The sequence below is a fragment of the Neophocaena asiaeorientalis genome, unplaced genomic scaffold (assembly GCF_003031525.2).
Source record: "Neophocaena asiaeorientalis asiaeorientalis breed wild unplaced genomic scaffold, Neophocaena_asiaeorientalis_V1.1 scaffold114, whole genome shotgun sequence".
Lineage (NCBI taxonomy): Eukaryota > Metazoa > Chordata > Mammalia > Artiodactyla > Phocoenidae > Neophocaena > Neophocaena asiaeorientalis.
In genome coordinates, this window is record NW_020173116.1 from 13,982,790 (window position 1) to 14,002,705 (window position 19,916).

At 47.6% G+C, this 19,916-nt stretch overlaps 2 protein-coding genes across 2 annotated transcripts in view; both read left to right on the forward strand.

The window, feature by feature from the left end:
• The window catches only part of LOC112399024 (uncharacterized), a 22,207-nt gene extending 7,974 nt beyond the window's left edge, over window positions 1–14,233 (forward strand). Inside the window, exons 2-4 of the mRNA XM_024743976.1 lie at window positions 7,531–8,342; window positions 11,554–11,737; window positions 14,082–14,233. Coding sequence (XP_024599744.1) covers window positions 7,531–8,342; window positions 11,554–11,668 — 927 coding nt within the window. The 3' untranslated portion in view covers window positions 11,669–11,737; window positions 14,082–14,233. The remainder of the gene's footprint in view (window positions 1–7,530; window positions 8,343–11,553; window positions 11,738–14,081) is intronic.
• Window positions 14,234–17,797: 3,564 nt separating this feature from the next.
• Window positions 17,798–18,529, forward strand: POU3F3 (POU class 3 homeobox 3). Its single transcript, XM_024743977.1, has one exon. It carries the CDS (start codon window positions 17,798–17,800, stop codon window positions 18,503–18,505), a length of 708 nt encoding a protein of 235 aa, XP_024599745.1. The 3' UTR covers window positions 18,506–18,529.
• The last annotated feature ends 1,387 nt before the right edge of the window (window positions 18,530–19,916 follow it).

Consider the following 19,916-nt stretch of genomic DNA (forward strand, 5'->3'; position numbering starts at 1 on the left):
ATGTGGGATCTTCCCGGACCGGGGCACGAACCCATGTCCCCTGCATCGGCAGGCGAACTCTCAACCACTGCGCCACCAGGGAAGCCCACCATCCTGGTTTTGACGTGAGACTGCTGGGGACGCTGCACTCACAAATGTCACAGGACTGCTTGGCAGGCAAGCACAGAGGTGGCCCCAAAGAGGGGACATCTGGGGATCTCCAAGAAGGGGAGAAGGCAGCAGGGTCCCAGAATTTGCAAAGCAGTAAAGCATCACTGGTAAAAGTACCTTGTCTCCAAGAGACGTGACCGAAGTTCAGAACTGGGTACCACCACTCCGGGACCTTGGGCAGGTAACTTAGCCCCTGGAAGCCTCGGTTGGCTCATCTGTCCAACTGGGATACAGGCTGCATTTCAAGGGGTGTTTAGAGGCTTAACTAGGACAATGCACACAGGTCCATGTTTCAATACCTGGTACATGGTAAGTCCTTAGTAACATGTGGTTCTTATTATTACTGTTGTTGTCATAGAAATTCTCTTTTGAGTCTTTATATGCTTGAAAGCGAGAAAAGATTTGCTTGGAAGAGCTCACCTTTTCTCATCTTCCCCAAATCAGAGATGAACACAAGCTGATGAGTCCTGGTGGACCATTCACCCTCCAGCCCATGCAGAGGAGTTCAAAACGGAAGAGAGAGAAGAGGGGAGAGAGAAGAGGGTGGCCAGGTCCCGGGTTAGAATCCACTGTTTCCCATCAGCAACAGCTTTGGAGTCCAGCCACCTGCATCCCCAAGCGTGGCTACCTCGCTCCCATGACAAAGCCCAGGCGACGGTGGCAAGAACATTTTCAGAAGGACAGAAGGACCTCATAGGTTGACACTCTACCTGGTCGCCCTCCCAGTTTACTGGGAGGACAACGGAATCCCGGCTGTTTCAGTTTTCTGAGGGCAAGAGGGGAAACCCCATCAAACCTGAAGCGCTGGTACCCAGGGGTCTGTCGGAGGTTGGGCGTGGAGAGTCTGTACCTCCAGCGGGCGCACGGCGCATGCTCCATAAAGACCACACCCTCGCGCAAATTGACTGCCAACGGCGGTTTCTTCCGCATCACCTACTCCGCTGCCACCCAAGCCCTCCTAAGTTTCTCCGACGCCTTGGGAAACCAGTTCAATGCTTCCCTACCCCCACTGTATACCTATAACATCTTTAAAGCATAAGGCTTGGCACAAGAAAATTTAAAAATAGACAACTCTACATTTGATGCTAAATGCATATATCCCTTAGGAAAATGTATATGAAACTTTTCCCCTCTCCACAAAAACCAACTTAGCTTTTAACCAGTGCCACCGAATTGACTGCAAGCTAAAATCAGCTCATGGACGCAGCCAAGGCCGGTCCGGCATTGACTTCTAAGAGCCGGAGGGCAGAGCGCATGTGTGACTGTGTCCGTTTCCCTATGAACATGAGCAACTTACTCTACCGGTACTGCAGCAGGTCACACACACACGCACACACACGTACACACTCACACCCCACTTTAGAGTTGGGTCTGGTGGGCTGGTCCTGTTTAATAGAGAGGGGTGAGCTCTGTGTAGACTGAGGAAGGTAAAAAAGTAAGGACGTGCTCAAGCCCATGCTCTTTGAAGGGTAATTCACGTTGTTGCCGTTGATTTTTCGTTGTCCACTGATTTTACTTCCAGGGCAGCTCATCACACTGGGCCTGGAGCCTCACAAATGGGACCTTTCCTTCTCGCGAACACAATGGTTGCTAATGTATCCAATTCACCAACGTCAGTACTTCACAACAGCACTATTTTCAAGATGCTTTTATATTTATTAGAAACGATATTTTTTTAATTGCATCAAAACTCTTCTGATGGCTTGGGTTTGGGTTTTTTTTTTTTTTTCCTTTCTTTAAGGACCCTGCATTTGGGGTGAAGGGCAGTAAACAGTAGCCAGTCCTGATTGGACAACAGCTGTTTCTTTATGGGAACCTTACTTGCCAAGTAGCTGGACAGCAATACCCATTTGGTATTCATGGGAAGTACTTACTGAACAATAATGACAATAATTGCCTCTGATTCTTGTGTTTACAACACTGCCAAAGTATCATTAGGGCCTTATTTATAGATAATAATGCTTATTAATCACAAGTATTTGAATTTTGGAATGTATTAGATTAATATTCTTTTGTACCTCAGTTCTGTACTAATGCTGTGAAAGACATTTACTGAATGCAACTCATTGGGAATGCTTATTTTGAGCTGCAAAATAATGTGTGTAATTTGCAGGTGAAAGATAAAGAAATTACATGGCTACCTCTGAACAGCCTCCACCATGATCAATGGCCAACATGGAAAATTAGGCCTTAACTCTAAAATGAGAAAAAAGGGAAGCAAAATAGATATCCCTAGAGGTATTATTTCCAAAAAATCTTGTAAATTCTTATGACAGGAGAACTTCCCAATAATAAGTCTATTATCTTGTTTTGCCATAAATCTTCAGTGGATGGCATTATTTCATTGAAAAGGGTCTGGGGTGAGAAATAATGAGTGATTCTGTAATAATTCCGCGTTGTGTAAGTTTTTGGAGGCTCAAGGAAAAAATAGGGTAGTATGACTAGACTAGTAATTGTAAATAGCAAAAGTACAATCTTAGGTTTAACTGCCCAGTTGTTAAATATCCTTCATTCACTTATTCATTACATTTTTCTAGATGTTTACTTTCTGTGCAAGCAAACATTAAAGCTCTAAGTATTTCCCTATTTTTAGGCGCATCTAGAAGTAGGAATCATGAAAAATGTCAAAAGATTATCACACTTTTTCATAATTTCTGTTAGTGTAATAAAACAACTTTATAAATAAATATAAAGCATTACTCGCCTATAGTTTTCACCTGGCCACTCCCTCTTGTTATTATAGCAGATATGAAATCAGCAATATTTTTTATCTGGCATACATTTTATTTGTTCTTGGAGTAGCTTATGTGTTAGAACAATATTTCAGTTGTTTAATTAGATGAATGCAAAATGTAGTGACATAATTTTCCAGAAATTTTTGAGAAAGTAAGCAACGCTCATTAATATAGACTCTAGGTGCTATTTTTAAAATAATATTTGCAACTAGATATCTTTTTAAAAATCTCCTGTAATTAAGGTTTACTAATGTTCTATAAACTAAACCCACATCTTATCCTACTCCACCAAAGACTACTTTAAAATAGTCTATGGACCAATTACCACCTACAATACATAACATTTTCCTCTCATATTTTTGTCCCACAGAGAAGGTAAAGGGACTGCACCTTTGAATTCAAATTACACAGAGAAAATTGTCCTCCCTAAAAGACCCTTGAAAATGTGTTCAGCAGATGTTTGCAAGTCAGAGCGTACAAGATTCTAATTTATTAAATGTATAATGCTAACATTTTAATCCATTGCTAAATGTAAATAACTTTAGCAATCCCAGTTGGACTATTTAACATTAATTTGAAGTATTTTACAATATGTGTGTGTCTCCTCTCACGGGGCTAAGTAGAAAGGTGAACAATTATCTAATAACTTCAATCAATGTACTCAGACAAAGCTGGAAAGTCAGCCCCCTCCACTCTCTGTATTTAAATCTAGTAACTGCCTCACCTGGAGGTCCATTCAGGTGTGTGTTCCAGCGGTACAATATGGAATCAAGCAAGATCTTCTAGAACTTGTTGCTAGCTTACAAATTTAATCACTATAGATAGCCAATCTAGACTGTTCAAATTTCACTCTCTCTCTCTTTTTTTTTTTTTCTTAATAGCTAGGCTGAAGGAAGAGGAGCAATGCCTGAATTCTTCAAATAATTAATTAAATTCTCTGACTTATTTTGCCTTCGGTAGACATTGCCTGGTTTTCTCTTTAAAAGATGCTAGTAGTTGGATGAGGAAAGAAAATAAATGTTTTGAGAGAGCACAGATACATCTCACCTCGATGTGTGTCACTAATAGTGTCTAAACAGTGAGGCTGAGGACCTGAAATCCCCCTGGGTGTCGTTCAGAACCTCACTAAAGCAGTCTCACCCAACTGCTTACAGACTTAAAAAAAAGGCGGGGGAGGAAAGGCAGAGAGGGAGGGAGGGAGGAAGTAGAGGAGAGAGGAAGAAAATGGTTAGTCTATAAAGCTGGAGTTTAAATTTATTAAGAAGATAATTCACTGTGAAACTGGTTTCACAGAGTAACTTGCTCTCCACCGACATCTGAGCAGTTTTCTAACAGCCTGGCTGGCTATGAAACTTGATATCTGTCAACATCTTATAGCTGCCCTGAGTTAATAAGCTTTTTCCCTTCTTTTCTGTAACTGACAAATTTTTTAAAAATTGGATCTTGGATGTCTACATTCTAGGGAGTTTTATCTGCTATATTATAGTTCTGTCTGCTTTTCGGCCACAGAACACCAGAGTATTTATTCTTACAAGTCTTTCTGTATACGTAACTTGAGCTTACTAAAACAGTCCTTTACTCACTTCATTAATTAAATCGACAGAAAAGATTCTTTTACATTTTGGAGTGAATGACTCTTTATCCAAATTTTTTAATACACGTTGTGCAATTTTAGATCATTATATAGCCTATTTCTCCTTCTATCATACCACACCATCAGATAGAAAACTTTCTAAAATAAAAGACTAACTTATTTTTACACTTGATTTTAAACCCCATCTAGAGTAAAATGTTTTTACTTCTTTCCAAGGATTATTCTTTTTTAAAAATTTTTTCACTTGTGGTATTTCCATCATTTTAACTTTAATTTTTTTTTAAGAAATTAAAAAACAAACCTCAAAAAGCACTTCGGCTAAACTGATTTTTATTTTCACAAGCTCATCACTAATATTTAGACACCACCGATGAGTCATCAGTCTTTGAAATACTCTGAAATAAACAAGCAATAAATTACATGTGGGAATAAATGCCATCATAAACACCGTATATGTTTTTCAGCAAAGAAATGTACGTTGACATAAACATAGGAAAGCCAACAAAATATTTTGTAATATCAGTAAAAATAACTCTCATTACACGAGAGAGCTCCTATCACGGTCCTCAAGGAGATTTCAAAACTTTATCATTTTGATTCTTTTTATCAATGAGGACAAATAACTTTTCAAGCATAACCTTCAGGTATAATATTTCTTTACATTTGCTCAGCGTGAACAGGCATTTGGATTCTTGCCAATGTATTCATTTTAACTGTAATTCTTATTTCAACCAAAAAAAAGTCTTTGAAAATGCAAAGATTCAAAATACTATGTAAAAAGAGGCAAATAAGTAAGATGTCATCCCATATTACACAAATCATTTCAAGGATAAACATATACCTCCAACTTGCTTTTCCATTTGGAATTATCACTAGACTACTGAATGTCTTTTAATGACATAAAGGCCCACAGAATTAAACTACTTAAAAAATGTTTTCCTTACAGCAGAATGGAAAATAAAACTAATGCTCTTTTCCATTGTGTGCCGAATTGAATTTTTGTTCGAAGACAACAGTATTTAATTTGCAGGGGGAAAAAAAGATGAAAAGTACCTGAATTTAGATGGAATGTTTATATTTTAAATTCTAACGTAGGGTGCCCTTTTTTATTTTATGTAAAATGAGTCGTTTATAGTATTTTTAAATGGAACGTGCTGCAAATATTAAAACTGTGCATGGATTTTTTCTAACTGACTCCTGTGGTGTCATCTACAGCTGGCGCAATTCAGATTTCAAAAGAAATTTTGAAATTTTTTTCAATAGGGATAAGATTCACTCACTCTTCCTCTTATTTTAGGACTATCTGTTATAGAATGTATTGTTACTCGTTGAAGTTTGGTATAGTACACATGGGCATGTTATATGCAAATGTATTCAGTTGGGGTATGTATATATTTTGTTATGTTATGTACATAAACATCTACCCTCGTGCATATGTATATTTACATCATGTATAAATATGTGTATATTACCAAAGGGTCCTATACTGAAGGAGGAGGAGCTTCCAAGGGACTGTCATACAATATTTTAGTTAACTGTTAACTGAGGCTGTTTTCTACGAAAGTAATTAGGTTTGCTTTTTCTCACAGTCCCAAAGGTGGGTGTTTATAGACATGGTTTACTTATTACTGTTTTCCAAAAGGCTAGTTTTTTAATCTTATGTCAACATATGCTTCAAATAAATGAGTGGTCCCCCCCCCCTTCACCTTGCCCTTCTCTTAGGAAGGCCTATGGGCAAACAGCTTGATAAATAATTCAAAGAAAAGCTGAACTTTGAATCCAAAGACAAAAGCTCATCCTGTTAAACATTGACATTTTACCATTAACCTTCTTTACCAAAATTTAGCTGTCTACACACTATCTTATGAAAAGGAGTGATGGAAATAGTATCAAGATACTGGCTGGTGAGGGTCTCTTGAGGTGAGTGTGAGTAAATTTCACTCAGAGCCTTTCTCCAGAACAGGAGGTCTTATAGTGAATTGTGGCTAAGAGTTAAACCACATAATGTCCATCTAAATCCAAGAAGCAAAAACATATATACCAATGGTGTTTCCAAATTAGTGAAAATCCCCAGATGCAAACATTAGAACAGAAAGAGGACACAAAGTATTTATAAAGTTTATTTTTAGGATCCTCTGAAAGTCACGTTATCAAAACTACAGGTGGGCAACTGGGTTCATATTTTCAGTGATGGAGAGAAATATTTAGCCTTTTCTGAATTCCCTCTGCCCCGTGTTCCCCCTGAGAGTTGAACAACTTGGATAGGCTAGTTGATGTTGTAAGAAGGAGGGATTTCATTGGGCCCAAGTTTTCTATTAGGCTGCTTTCCTCTTGTCTAATAAGAGATAACTGACAGCCCTGTTCTGTATGAAATTATGAAAATCAGAGATTGGAGGAAAGGAGAGTCATTATTTCAGAACTGAAAAGGTGTGGGTGTCTGCACTCCCCGCCCCCCCAAAAAAAAATTCCCATCACTGGAAAGGAGCCCGCAAACTGGCTGGCAGGTCAGCTAAAGAGACCCACAAAAGTGATATTCAACTAGTTCCTACCTCCACCCTATGCCTCCCAAAATAATAAAAACAACCTCCACGCAAGCCCCTTTGAAGGCCAAGACCGAGAGGAAGCAGATACACAAGCCCCTGAAACGTGGCTTCCCAGTGGGTGAAATCCCGTCTCAAGGGCAGGCAGGAGCCTGGAAAGGCTCTCGGTCGCATTTCTCAGCGGACACGGTCCCTTTCGGCTCACCCTCGCTCACGTGAGTCCGGGGTCCATGAACATGCCGGGACCCCAAGAGGGATCTCTCTGGGGCTCAGAGGGTATGGAAGGCGGAGGAAGGAGACGCCCGCGTCGGGGGGCGGGGGAGCTCTAGGTAGCAGATTTAGATCTCAGAGCTACACCAGAGCATCCCTCACCGCCTCCTGCCCTGCCCTGCGCGCTCACCGCACTCCCACGCACGCCGCCCACGCACGCAGCCCTCGCGCGCGCGCACACACACACACACACACACACAGCACCACGCACACCGCACACCGCACCTGCACACACGCACAGGCACACCGCTCCAAAAAGGGGGCCCCGCCCTCCCGGGGCCGCGGCCTCTGGCGCGGAGGAGGGACCGCGAGGCCGGCGCGGAAGCGGTCTCGGCCGCGCGTCTCTGGAAGGTCGCGCGGAGTCCGGAGGCTGGTGCTCGCCCGCAGGACGGGGACGGCGCTTTCCCGCTTGTCACCAGCTAGTCCGCTCTCGTGTCCCGCGGCCGGAGGGGGACGGGAGCTGGCCGGGGAGGTCTCCTCCTGGACGGTGGGCTTTGCCTGCCTGCTCGGAGCTCTGGGTGGGGAGGAGAGCTCTTCTCTAGCGCACGGCCGCGCCGGACATCGGAAAGTTTCCTACCAGCTGGGGGACGGAGGCGGACGAAGTGCGAGCCTGCTTCCAGCCTGGGACGACCTGAAAGTACCAGAAGTGCCGCGGCCAGCCGCGCTCCCGGCTTCCCCAGCAGTCACCCCCTTTCCTGTTCGGGCGGGCCCTGGGCCGGGGGCCGGGGAGCCCTGGCAGTCCCGCCGCCCGCCCGATGGGCTTCGCGCCGCCACCCACGGGGACTGCCCGCCCTGCAGCTTCGCTAGAGGAGGACGGTGGAGCCACGATCCCAGAGGAAGAGTCCGTGTCCTCGCAGGGCACCGAGGGGTCTCGATCAGGCCCAGGGCCTCTGCAAATACTCCAGAGGGGCGCCCGGGCCAAGAGTACCCTTGGAATAGAACCTCGGACTCCGGGGTGTCCACGTCCCTTTCTCACTTCAGAAGTTCACCTGAACTTGGGGTGGTGACTGTCCCCCGTCCCGATCGATACGGACCCAGCAACCAAGGCCAAAGGTGTGCAGACTTTTTTTTTAAGACCCACATCTTATAAACGTGAGATTTTTTTACCAGGCGGCCCAGATTACTTAAAGCGTACCATTTCTCCGCGATCCAATTTTATTAGGATTTACTATCATTTGTGCTCGGCTTCTCTGGGGAAATAATGCTTTGATTAATGTAATCCTGGCCCGGGATCCGCCACATGCCCCTCGCCCCTCTCCCAAGAGAAAGGGCCTGTTTGACAAACAATAACAGAGCAGCAACTCTTGCAATCTGCCCACACCTTTGGGGGTGGCTAGGGAGAGGGTGACACACGATCCCACGCCGTTTGCTAAAGGCAAGGGTGAGAGGAGGGAGCGGGCTGTGCGAGGGACGAACTTTCCAGACGCAGAGCCGCGGGCCCCGAGGCGCGGGGGCTCCAGGGGAGGGCCCCGGTGGGGTGCGCGCCTGGGTGCCTGTGCGCGCCCGCCCGCTGGTCGCTCCGGCCGTCTGCCTCTTTGTCCCCAGCCACAGGCCTCGGCGACGGGGATCTGCGCGCTCCCCGTGGGCAGCCCCCGGACCCAGGGCGCGTCCACAGCGCCCACGCGCGGTCCCAAAGCATCTCGAGAGCAGATCTTGGGGGAGAACCGGGCACTGACCCGAGGCGCCCCGCAGCCGCCAAAACCTTGGCCCGAAACCTGGAACGCGGGGCCAGATTCAGCGGCTCTCCTCCCGCACCGATGCCTGCGCCCCTCCAGCCGTGCACACTCGGACACAATGCGGATCCGCCGCTAGCCGCGCTCGCCCCCGCGGCAGGCGGAGAGCGGGCGCCCCTTTCCCGCTCGTCCTGCACCTCCCGCGCCGCCCGGCCCCCGCCCCGAAGGAGAACAGCTCAATTACGAAAAGAGCGAAGGCAGGAAATCCCAGGCTCCAAGGCGCCCGCCGACGCTCCTCTGGTCCCCGTCCCCTTCGCCCCGTCCCCACCCCCAGCTTCCCCAGCTCGGGGGGGCGGGGGCGGCGGGGCGAGGGGTCCTGCCCTGCTCCGCCAGAACAAAGCCCGCCGCGGGAGCCCGCGGCCGCGCACCGAGCCGGTGACAAAGGCGGGCGGGCGGCGCCGAGCTCCACGGCCGCGCTCCGCCGGCGGCGGGCGGGAAGGAGGCCTAGAAGGTGGGGTGCGATGCGCACCGGCTGTTCCTGGGCTGCGGCATCTCGCCGCCTTGTCCCCGGTGACCGGTTAGGGTGACTCAGCGTTTCCCTAGTCGCTGGCCCGCACCCCGTCTGGTCTCTCTCCCCTTTGTGCCTCTGGCCCCGCGCTCCTCGCTCCCTCCCCGCTTTCTCCGCCACCTCACTCCTCCTCCTTTACTCCCTCTCCCCTGGCCTTCTCGCTTTTAATCGCTTTCCGTTTTCTTTTTCCCCTAGAAAAGCAATGCTAATTCTACTTCTGAAGGCCGCTCAGGGTGTTCAGATAACAGTCTCAAAGTCCTTGCCGGGCAGTGGGTACGGAGAAAAGGGGAGGAATGGGTCCTCTTCATTTTATTATGCAAATTGTGCTCTCGGTAAAATAAAACGCAGTCTAAGGAAGCAGAGCTCGGCCCTGGGACCCCCAGAAGCCGCCGCCTATTCGAGAGAAGCCGCTTCGGAGGACCGCAAATCACAGCAGGGGGCGGGCAGGGGGACCCTGCGGCTGCGGAAGAGAGACACCACCACCACCACCACCCCCCGCGCCCAAAGCAAACCTTTCTAGGGAACGTCCCAATCTGACTTCCTAACCCTGGAAAGGAATCGCTTGCTGGACCCTAGCACTGACACACCAGTGTTTTCGAATTTTGGAGACTTGAATAGTCAATGTTTTTCCAAGTGAAGTTTTACTTGTTTTGTTTCTGCGATGTGAATTTCAAATAAAGGGAACAGAGCCTAAGCCATTTGGACAACACACGCCTTGACTTCTGGAGGTTTTTTGCACCCTGATATAATATTAAATTAAGAGCTGAGGGCTGTCCAACACCACTGTAGGCTTGGGATCCTCCCCTTGGGCTTTGTTGAGAAACCAGGCTCCCTACCTGAAATCTGGGGGGAGGAGGTGGGCCTTCAAAGCTATAATCAGACACAGAACTTTTAACTGGGGACTAACAAGCCCCAGTTGCATGAAGCTACAATGAGCAAGGTCGTTTAGTTCTACCGCCAAAGTCTCTTTGCCAGATATTTTAGTGCTGGAATTTTATTGCTGCAAACCACAGAGTATCCGAAGTGTCAGTTATCAATGAATATTGGTACTGTATTTTAAAAGTGAGCAGAATAGCCAGCCTTGAAGACCCCCTAAGGCTGACAGTCCAGGGTGAGCCTAGGGAGGGAGCAGGGCAGTGAAGTGGGAGCTTCAGCATCCACAGGAGAAAAGACACCACAGGAGCACCATTTGGGGGAAATGCCCAAAAGAGCAGCGTTCAGCCTGATAGAGCTGCAATCTGCACCCGGCTCCTCAGACAATAGCTAAGTTCAAGTGTTAAAAAAAAATCAAAAAAAAAAAACAAAACAGAGGCACTAAAGTACAAGAATCGCTTTTTCTGGTGTGCTACAGACATCCATCAGGAGACTACCTGGTTCCAACCCAGAAAGGAGAAGCTATACAGGGAATCTGGGGGATTCTGGGCAGGGCGTGTCCTCAAGGAAGAGAGGAGAGTTCATTCTGTTAGGGCCACAAGCTCAAAAAAATCCAACCACCCCTCTGGCAAAGCTGAGTTAATATTTTGTTTTTAAAAACACCAAGTTGACCTTGGAATATTTTTCTAGCCAGACATACCCACATGTTTTTGTTAATAAATCATCATCATCACTCTGGTCAATCAGCTGGGTTCTCTGTTACCTAACCCTGTGAATTTAAATTCCAAGACCACTGTTGGTGGGGGGAGGTGAGGGGGGGACAGGCAAGAATAGTCCATCACATTGTGTCAGCCACGGCTTCCCTAGCGATTGGTAGCTTTCATTACCAGACTTGTCAGGTGCACGGATGCAGCTACAGTGAGCAAACTGTTGGAAATGGGTTGTTTTAAAAGCATACACTCGATGACCAACTTATCGTGCCTTCTTAATTTAGATTCCACAGTCTGAGGTGGTCTGTAGTTTAAAGCTGTCTTATAAGCATCAGCAGTAAAGCTTCTTACTTGAGGGTGAGACATCACAAGTGTCTGAATTTATCATTTGCTCCTTTCAGCCCATCTAAGAGAACTAAGTGCTTGCTCCTTTCCTGCAGATCAGATAAATCAGTTATCAAAGTGATACAAAGAACCACACAGGAGGAACCATCGGGACACTTCCCAAAACTTAGCAAGACCAAGAAACAACCCACCCACCGCCCAGCCAGATGACAAATCCTCATTCCCACCCAAAAGCTACCACTGAAGAGCCCTTCCTTTGGATCTAGCACACTGTGGATGGTAAGTATGCTACACATTTTAATTTGTAAATGCTAACGGCAAATGTGCTTCTGCACTGCCACGGCACCGGACGGAGCACCTTATCATTCTCAAACGGAAGCAAATGAGTAAATACCCAGTTTGTATTCTGTACATCTGACCCAGGTAATGTTCTTCATTCTCTCTTTTGGCAAAAGCAATTTCACCATCCCCAGCAATTTAAAGTCTGTAGCTTTGTCCAGCTCTTTGGATCTTAATTCATACCCAGCTTGATTGTTCCCACCTCCAAATCATTACAGAATGCTAACGCAGTCTCTATAATATGCCAGTTCTCGAATTAACTTGTTGCTTTACCCAGAATTATTATTTTCTATTTCCTTTACTCGAGGTAACCTAAGATTGTAGATATCATGAGTAGCAAGCTTTTTTTTTCTTCCAGGTTTTTTTTAAAGTAACTTTATAGAAAAGGAACATACAGAGCAGCCAAGATAGTGACCATCCCAGTGATGGTTAGTGAAAAGTAATACCAAAAAGTACGCTCCCGATATATACAGTTATTGCTTAACAAGTGTTTTACAAAATGCCTGGCTAAACAGAAAAGTGCCCTTTCTCCTGAATAATTCTAAAATGCATTTAGCAGCCCAGGGCCTGCAAAGTAACCTAGAGCTTTGAGGCATTGATCTAGTGCGTGTGGATCTCCCCCAGAAGGCTTTTGTCTGAAATGTCCGGAGAGCTGAAGAAAAAGCCATGTTTGGGTTCAAATTACACGGTTTCTTCCATTTCCCACTTTGTGTTATTCGCACAGACCTGATAGTACATTTCCTGACTCTAAATGTGAGAGCTTCTGGATAAAAAATCATGGAATTAAAATGTTTTTTAAAGTGTCTCCTTTGCATACGTTATTCCCATAATCTTTCAGCCCTCCTAGATGAAATACCACTTAAACCCAAACCTTGACTTTTTCAAGTTAGTTTCAAAGCAAAACTTCTGGCTGGAACCTGGCTGGCTTGGAGTAGAGTTCGAAAGGATAAGATGTCTTTCCCGCTCCTCCAGAGGGACGGTAGAGCCTCCAGCCCGGGGCCCTTCCTGCAGGCTCGGTGGCATACTCACAGGTGTGGGGAGCCGCTAAACAACGGAAGCCAGCTTCTCACAAGTCACTCATGGCTTCCCTTTCTTAGGCTCTCCAAATCTCCTTGGGAAAATTGTTAGTGACAAACTGACTAATTCCTCAGAACCGGGCAGGATTTGCCCTTCACTATTTTAGGAAGTTTTCCACGTATCTTTTCATCCTTCCCCACAATAAAGTTCAGTCTTCCTTGTCTGTATCTAAAAATCTCTGAGGCGGAAAGCCTGTGCTCTCTTAGAACTTTTCTGCAACTGTGTTAAGTCATACTGTGCCAAAAAGTTTCAAGCGCACAGTGACCTCTCAGGGATGGCTATTTTGTATTTTCCCCTTTCCCTAACAAGCCTTTCAAGGATAAATCCAAAATCTTTCTACAGCCAGAGGAGGTATGAAGAATTAAAGGAGCCATTAAATATCAAATGGAGTAAAAGAGATCCAGGATGCCTTGACTAGGTCTCCAGGAGCTGGATTTTTATTTAGAAGTCAAAGCCTGCATCAGGTTGAAGAATGTTCACTATTTAGTAGATAAGATCTTTAGAATGTATTTTTCTCTTCTTGACTGTTTCCCAAAATATACAACCCGAAAGCCAGCTTCTGAGGTAGCTCACTACATACCCCTAATAATTTTGTAAAGTGTTTTTGCTTTCACAGCCCAACTCTGTTTTCCAGACTTACATCCACTCTGCGGAAAGAAATGGAGGAATAGTTTTTTGAACTGTTTTTCTTTCGGGGCCATTTCACAGAAGGGGCTGGGTGGGAGATGGGGGGGGGGCGCTCACTGTCCTTCTATTTTAAGGCGCTGTGCTCTGCAATGAATTCACTCCTCGTTGTGAATATGCATAGAAAGGTAGGGGCATTTGTTCCTTTGGCAAGTTTGGAAGAGCAGATTTGCTTTTGAAACAGCTGCATTTTGCACGGTACCTGCTAAGACGAGTCAGTGCGCCCCCTGCTGACAAGTCAAGAGTGCGACTCCCGAGCACTTGCAAAGTTTATTTTGTTCAGTAAACCGTGTCATATAAAATTAACAACAACAAATAAAATTAGCTTATATGTTTCAACTGTAAAAGTCCAAAACAAAATAAAGCTAGTTTTGGTGGCGCTAGAAATCTCTGTCTCGGCTTCTTCTCTTTGGCTGAGCCAAGGTCCTTTTATCTAAAGCCCAGCGCACAAACATATAGCTTAATGTGACCAGTGTTCTTCCTTTTCTTTTTCTCTCTATGGCAACCAATATGCTCTGCTCAGAAATGTTCCCCATCAAGGAAACAAATGATCTTCAGGGAGCAGCTCTATATGGCATCTGGTCCAATGGAGCACAGAGAGTTAACCTCAGTCAAAAGCGACGCTGCCGGGCACGCAAAACAAGGAGCGGAAAACTGGCGATTCTTCCCCCCTCCCCAAGTGAAACCTGTTCCTCCTTCCTGAGAAACCATTTCATTGATTTGGCATCAACTGTTTCCAAAGAAATTACAAATCTCAAATTGCAAGGTGTTCCGGAGACAAAAGTGCAATAATATTCCAGCTATTTGATGCTCACCCCCTCACCACCCCAGACATGACTTCCTCTAAAAAGAACAAAACCAAGAACCTTTTAGGATGCTCTCCAGCCCATTTCACTACAGTACGTAAGGTTCTCACATGGGCTTGGACTTGGCCTAGCTATTTCCTCCAGCCGTATTTCTCGAATTAACTGCACCTAGCAAGCAAGGCACCCTTAATTTTTACAAAACCCAGGGACAGTGGTGAGAGTCGGGGTGGGGGGCGGGGGTGAGGGGGGCAAGACCGGCCGTCAAAAATAGAAAACAAAGTAAAACACTATGCCACGCTAAAGCTCCAGCCTCCTTTGGGAATAAAGTGTAAGGTGTCCTGGTTAGTTTTGATTGATCACCCTCTTTCTGATGGCCTTTCACTACTGAGCTGGGAGACTGCAGCTTGCGGCCAGCTCCCCAGACGCGGCCTTAACCAGGGGGGCACCGACTTCCTGCCACTTCTTCATCCCCTGCCTCCTTCTTCTCCAGCTCTCTGCCCTCCCTTTGCCAAGCCCCCCTCCCTCACACCATCCCCCTGCTCCCAGCAGGAATCCCTCACCCCAACCCCAGGCAGGCACACGTAGTTCAACACATCAGCATTGGCTACAGAAAAGGGGTTTCTTTCCCTCTAGTCCTGATTCTCTAGAAAAAAGAAACCCCAAAGCAAGAAATATTTATAATACTGCGTGCTTCATCATCACTTCTTTTTCTAGGGCCTTTATATTTCCCTGACAATCAACAATTAAAATTAATAGCACTCTCCCCCCCCAGAAAAAGAAAAAAGTGAAGCGCCTTGCCGTGGGGAGCTTTGGAATGAGGCCATCGTTTTATGTAATATTTTAGCAGGGTTGGGTTTTTTTAACTCTCCCCCCAACACTCTTTCCCTTCCTTCCTTCAAAACAGTTGCCCTCTCTTGTCCCAAGCACTGAAAACAAGCTCCCAAACCTACAAGAGCATAAATAAACCGGAAAGGAGGGGCAGAAAAGAGAAAGCAGGGAAAGAAAATGAAAAACACTTACCGAGCAAACTTCCAAGGTTAGATTTTAAAATAAATGAAGATGTTTCATTTAAAAAAATAATAATAAGGTGACTGGGGTGGGGGGAGGCATATTCTCAACTCCCCAGAAGCGGTGCTTCCTTAGTCTTGCCTTTCCAGCGACTCCTCTAAGCCCAGCTCTCCACTAGTCTATTATTTTCACCAAAATATATGAAAATGTATGCAAATGAAAATCAGCACTAACTGTTCTCCCCTTGTTATATACTTTGGATTTTTTTTTTTTCCAGACAAAACAATCACACTCGGCAAAGGGAGGGGACGGATGGGTGGGGCTGGGGAGCGACTGGAGAACTAAGTACGCGAAGGGGGAGGACGAAGGGGACAGAGCTCGGAACAGAAGTGTATTTCTGATTTCGAGGAGCAAGGCGTTTTGGGGGGCTTCCCGTACGCGCACACACACCCTCCTTGAAAAGAAAGAAAGTGGATGTGTGTAAAGTGGATAGCAGAAGCGTTATCACGTTTCATCAGGCCACCTGAGACTGCTTTTGAAAGCGTGTACTGTGAAATTCATAGCAGTAATTTAGACAAAATCCTCACTGTATATTAATGAAAGGGGCCCCATGGCTCTGTTCCTATCCTCCCCATTCAGTGTAAACAAAACCACGAGACTCTCTCGGTTTTTGAGCCGAATCCAAGCAAAATCGGCAGGAAAGGAAAACATGGGGTGCTGGCACCGACTATTCAAACGTCTGCACCTGGAGATCTCAGATTTATTCAATGAAATCTGTGTTCCATCTTTCATATATACATATACGCATACATAAATATAAAAAGGAACCTTAGGGGGACGCACAGGGAAAAATCCGTTCTGTCTGGGGTTTGGTTACCGCCGCCGTTCAGGTCTATACCTTCGCAATAATGGAATCACTAAAACCTACCTACGAGGGCATCTCTCCCCCCCCCGCCCGGCACGCAGGAGCTGGACCAGATCCTACACAAATGCTACGCGCCCACTGTTCATCTCGAGATCTCGCAAGGGCTGCGTGTCTGCGACTGGGCTGGAGAGCTCCGGCTCTGAGTACCCCTAACTGCGCTCAGGAGAGGAATTATTCGCGGGAGAAGGGCAGCCCCGAGCACCCCGGCGGCTCCCCGTCTGCGTCCGGGGCGGCGGGCAGGGCCGGCGCAGCGCGGCCGGCTGCGGGGTGCAAGCACACGCACACTCATTAGGGACGATGTATTTACTGAACGTCCGAGTCGGGTTAGTTCATTGGAAATCCCCGAGGAGGGTTCAATTTGCCCTTGTTTTCGTGGCCACTTTCTCTTTTTTCTTGGTTCGCTGAGGCTCCTCTGTGCAGCGTTTAGGGACACATCTGCCTATAGGTATTGCCGTGAATGGCACATCCGTGCCAGGCGCGTTACCGATCTCTGGGATGGGGTGGGGGGCGGGGAGGACGGCAGCACAACGCGGTACCAGGTGGAGTGGATAGGTTGCTAATTCCGGGCCTGCCAATCACCCAGCGGGTAGCCAATCAGCGGGGGCCCTGGTGCTCGACTTCCTTGTATTTGGGAAAGTGCAGTGGTGGGTGCGCGCTCGCGGCGGAGGGTAAACATTCGACAGTCCCCGCTCGGAGAGGGAGGGACAGAGAGCGAACTGTCAGATCCGAGCGGGCGGGCGAGAGGGCGAGAGAGCGAGAGCGAGAGAGAGGGAGGGAGGGAGAGGGGAAGAGAGAGGGAGAGCGCGCGAACCAGGGCGCAGAGCGAGCTCCCGCGGCAACTCCGCTCCGGCACGGCCAGCGCCGTCGGGGCAGCCTCCGAGCCGTGCGTCGTGCCACTGGAGTTGGTTGTGTATCAAGGATCCCCTATATGCACACACACACCTCCACCTCCACCAGTGCACTCTTCTTCCTCCTCCTGCAGACCTCTGCTGGGAAAAAAATAAAACACCAACCCCAACCGTCAGCAGCAAGGTAACCGAGAAACTCGACCTCCTTTTTCTCCTGTTCAATTTTTTTCCTTGTTATATTTGTCTCCTAATTTCTACCCAAAAGGAAAGATGTCGCATCAGACTGTGACTGTTGCGAGGAGAATGAAAAAGGACTGTTGTTTCAGAGGCAACCACGAGCTCCGGCAATAGCAACTTCAGAGAAATGCACCAGCGCCAGAAGTTTTCCTAGGACAGAACAAAACTTGAAACGAGAGGACCGGAGGGGGAGAGCAGGAGCCAGCCTCTCCTCTCCGCACGCGAGCAGCCAGCATCACCACGCCTTCAAGGACAAAAAAAAGTTTTACTACTCCAAGGGGAGACGAGTGAGCTGCGTTCCTGAGGAGGCGGCGAGAAGCGGCCGGTCGCCGGTCGTCCACGGTTTGGTCCGGAAGAAAGGAGCGGCTGCTTTCTTTGTTGCCTCCAGCGAAACCTCCACTTAGCAGGTGGCCCGATGGCCGAGCACCACCATCACCACCACCACCACGCGCACGCGCACCCGCCGCACCCGCACCACGCGCAGGGACCCCCGCACCACGGCGGCGGCGGCGGCGGCGGCGCGGGGCCCGGACTCAACAGCCACGACCCGCACTCGGACGAGGACACGCCGACGTCTGACGACCTGGAGCAGTTCGCTAAGCAGTTCAAGCAGCGGCGCATCAAGCTGGGCTTCACGCAGGCTGACGTGGGGCTGGCGCTGGGCACCCTGTACGGCAACGTGTTCTCGCAGACCCCCATCTGCCGCTTCGAGGCCCTGCAGCTGAGCTTCAAGAACATGTGCAAGCTCAAGCCGCTGCTGAACAAGTGGCTGGAGGAGGCGGACTCGAGCACCGGCAGCCCCACGAGCATCGACAAGATCGCGGCGCAGGGCCGCAAGCGCAAGAAGCGGACCTCCATCGAGGTGAGCGTCAAGGGCGCGCTCGAGAGCCACTTCCTCAAGTGCCCCAAGCCCTCTGCGCAGGAGATCACCAACCTGGCCGACAGCCTGCAGCTCGAGAAGGAGGTGGTGCGGGTCTGGTTCTGCAACCGGCGCCAGAAGGAGAAGCGCATGACGCCGCCCGGGATCCAGCAGCAGACGCCTGACGACGTCTACTCGCAGGTGGGCACCGTGAGCGCCGACACGCCGCCGCCGCACCACGGGCTGCAGACAAGCGTGCAGTGAAGGCCCGGGCGCAGCGCGGAGTGGGCCGCCAGCGGGCCGGGCCGCCTCCCCTCCTCCCAAAGACAGGCCTGCCCGCCCTCGGGGGGAAAGGAGAGGGACGCACCGAGGAGACGTTGTTTGAAGTCCAAGGAAGGAGGGGCGAAACAAACAAACAAAGCCACGCTCGCGAGGCTTTTCCCACCCTGAGAAGTCCTACGGGGCGACGGTGGAGAGCACTTAGCACCTGCCTCGTCCTATTCTCTTAAACACAAACAAACAAACATTTGTTTAAAAAAAAGCATCCCCCCTTCCTCCCACCTCCTCCCTCCAAAGGGCCGCCCCCCCCCCACCCTCGCCTCGAGAGATCTACCGAAACTTTGTTTCCTGGGAGCGACCAGAAAGCAGGCAGAGGCACCGGGTTTAATCAGGGGTGACTCTGTGCTCCCGGACCCTGTTATTCTTGTCCATATCAAAGTCATTTGGGGACAAACAAATTGACTATGAAACGGGAAGGAGAAAAAAAAGAACAATCTCTGGAAAACAAGAAATATATATATATACATATATGTATTCACAGCTTCTGAAATTAACAGACTGATAGCAAAGCCAAAAGAAAAAGAATACGTATCCTCAAAGTAACCTTGGAAATAAAAGCATCTCGAAAGAGCAGAGGGATGGGCGAGGGAGCAGGGGATGTCCAGCGGCCAGTGGGAGAGGCCCCGGCGAATCCGGGAGCGGGCGGGCGGACTGGGCGCGGAGCGAGGCCCGGCATCCAACCCCGGCTTATCGGCTGCCGCTCCGATGGGTGGACGACGCCTAAAGATGCCACCGCTAATATTTTTTTTATTAATATTTTTTATTTTTTATTTCTGGACTGACTCAGATCAAGGGATTTAGAAAGACAGCACTTCTCCGGACTCTTCTCCTCAATCCGTTGCCAACTTTGATTGAATGGGTGCTGTGGATGTGATTATATAATACTGCCCTTTCCAAGCAGTGTTTTTGGTAGGTTTTAATAAACAGACTTTTCAAAAGACGGCAATATAGAATTGTTAGATCCGTTGTTGATCTAAAAATATTTGCTTTATATTTTCATTAAATGACTTCTTTTAATATTTTATTCAGAATACTTATGAACTGCTGCAAAACGGTAATTTATTTTTCCCCAGATCTTGTATTACGTGTTTTTTTCAGACGAGCACAAATCAAAATGAAATGAAAATATGGACAGTTGCTAGGTAATAAGGGTATCTTTTGATGTGATCATTTGATTGTAATTTAATTTGAGTAGTGATTCCATAAGAGCTGATCGAGAAAATAAATTTGTTAGAATGAAATAGTCTGTGTCTGATGCATAAACACTGTGTGGGAAGAAAAGAGTCCTTTAGAAAATATTTTTTTACAATGCAAATCCTGAAGGGATAGAGCTGAG

What these genes read in the sequence shown, in the direction of transcription:
- POU3F3 (XM_024743977.1), top strand. Translation starts at nt 17,798, where the DNA reads ATGGCCGAGCACCACCATCACCACCACCACCACGCGCACGCGCACCCG.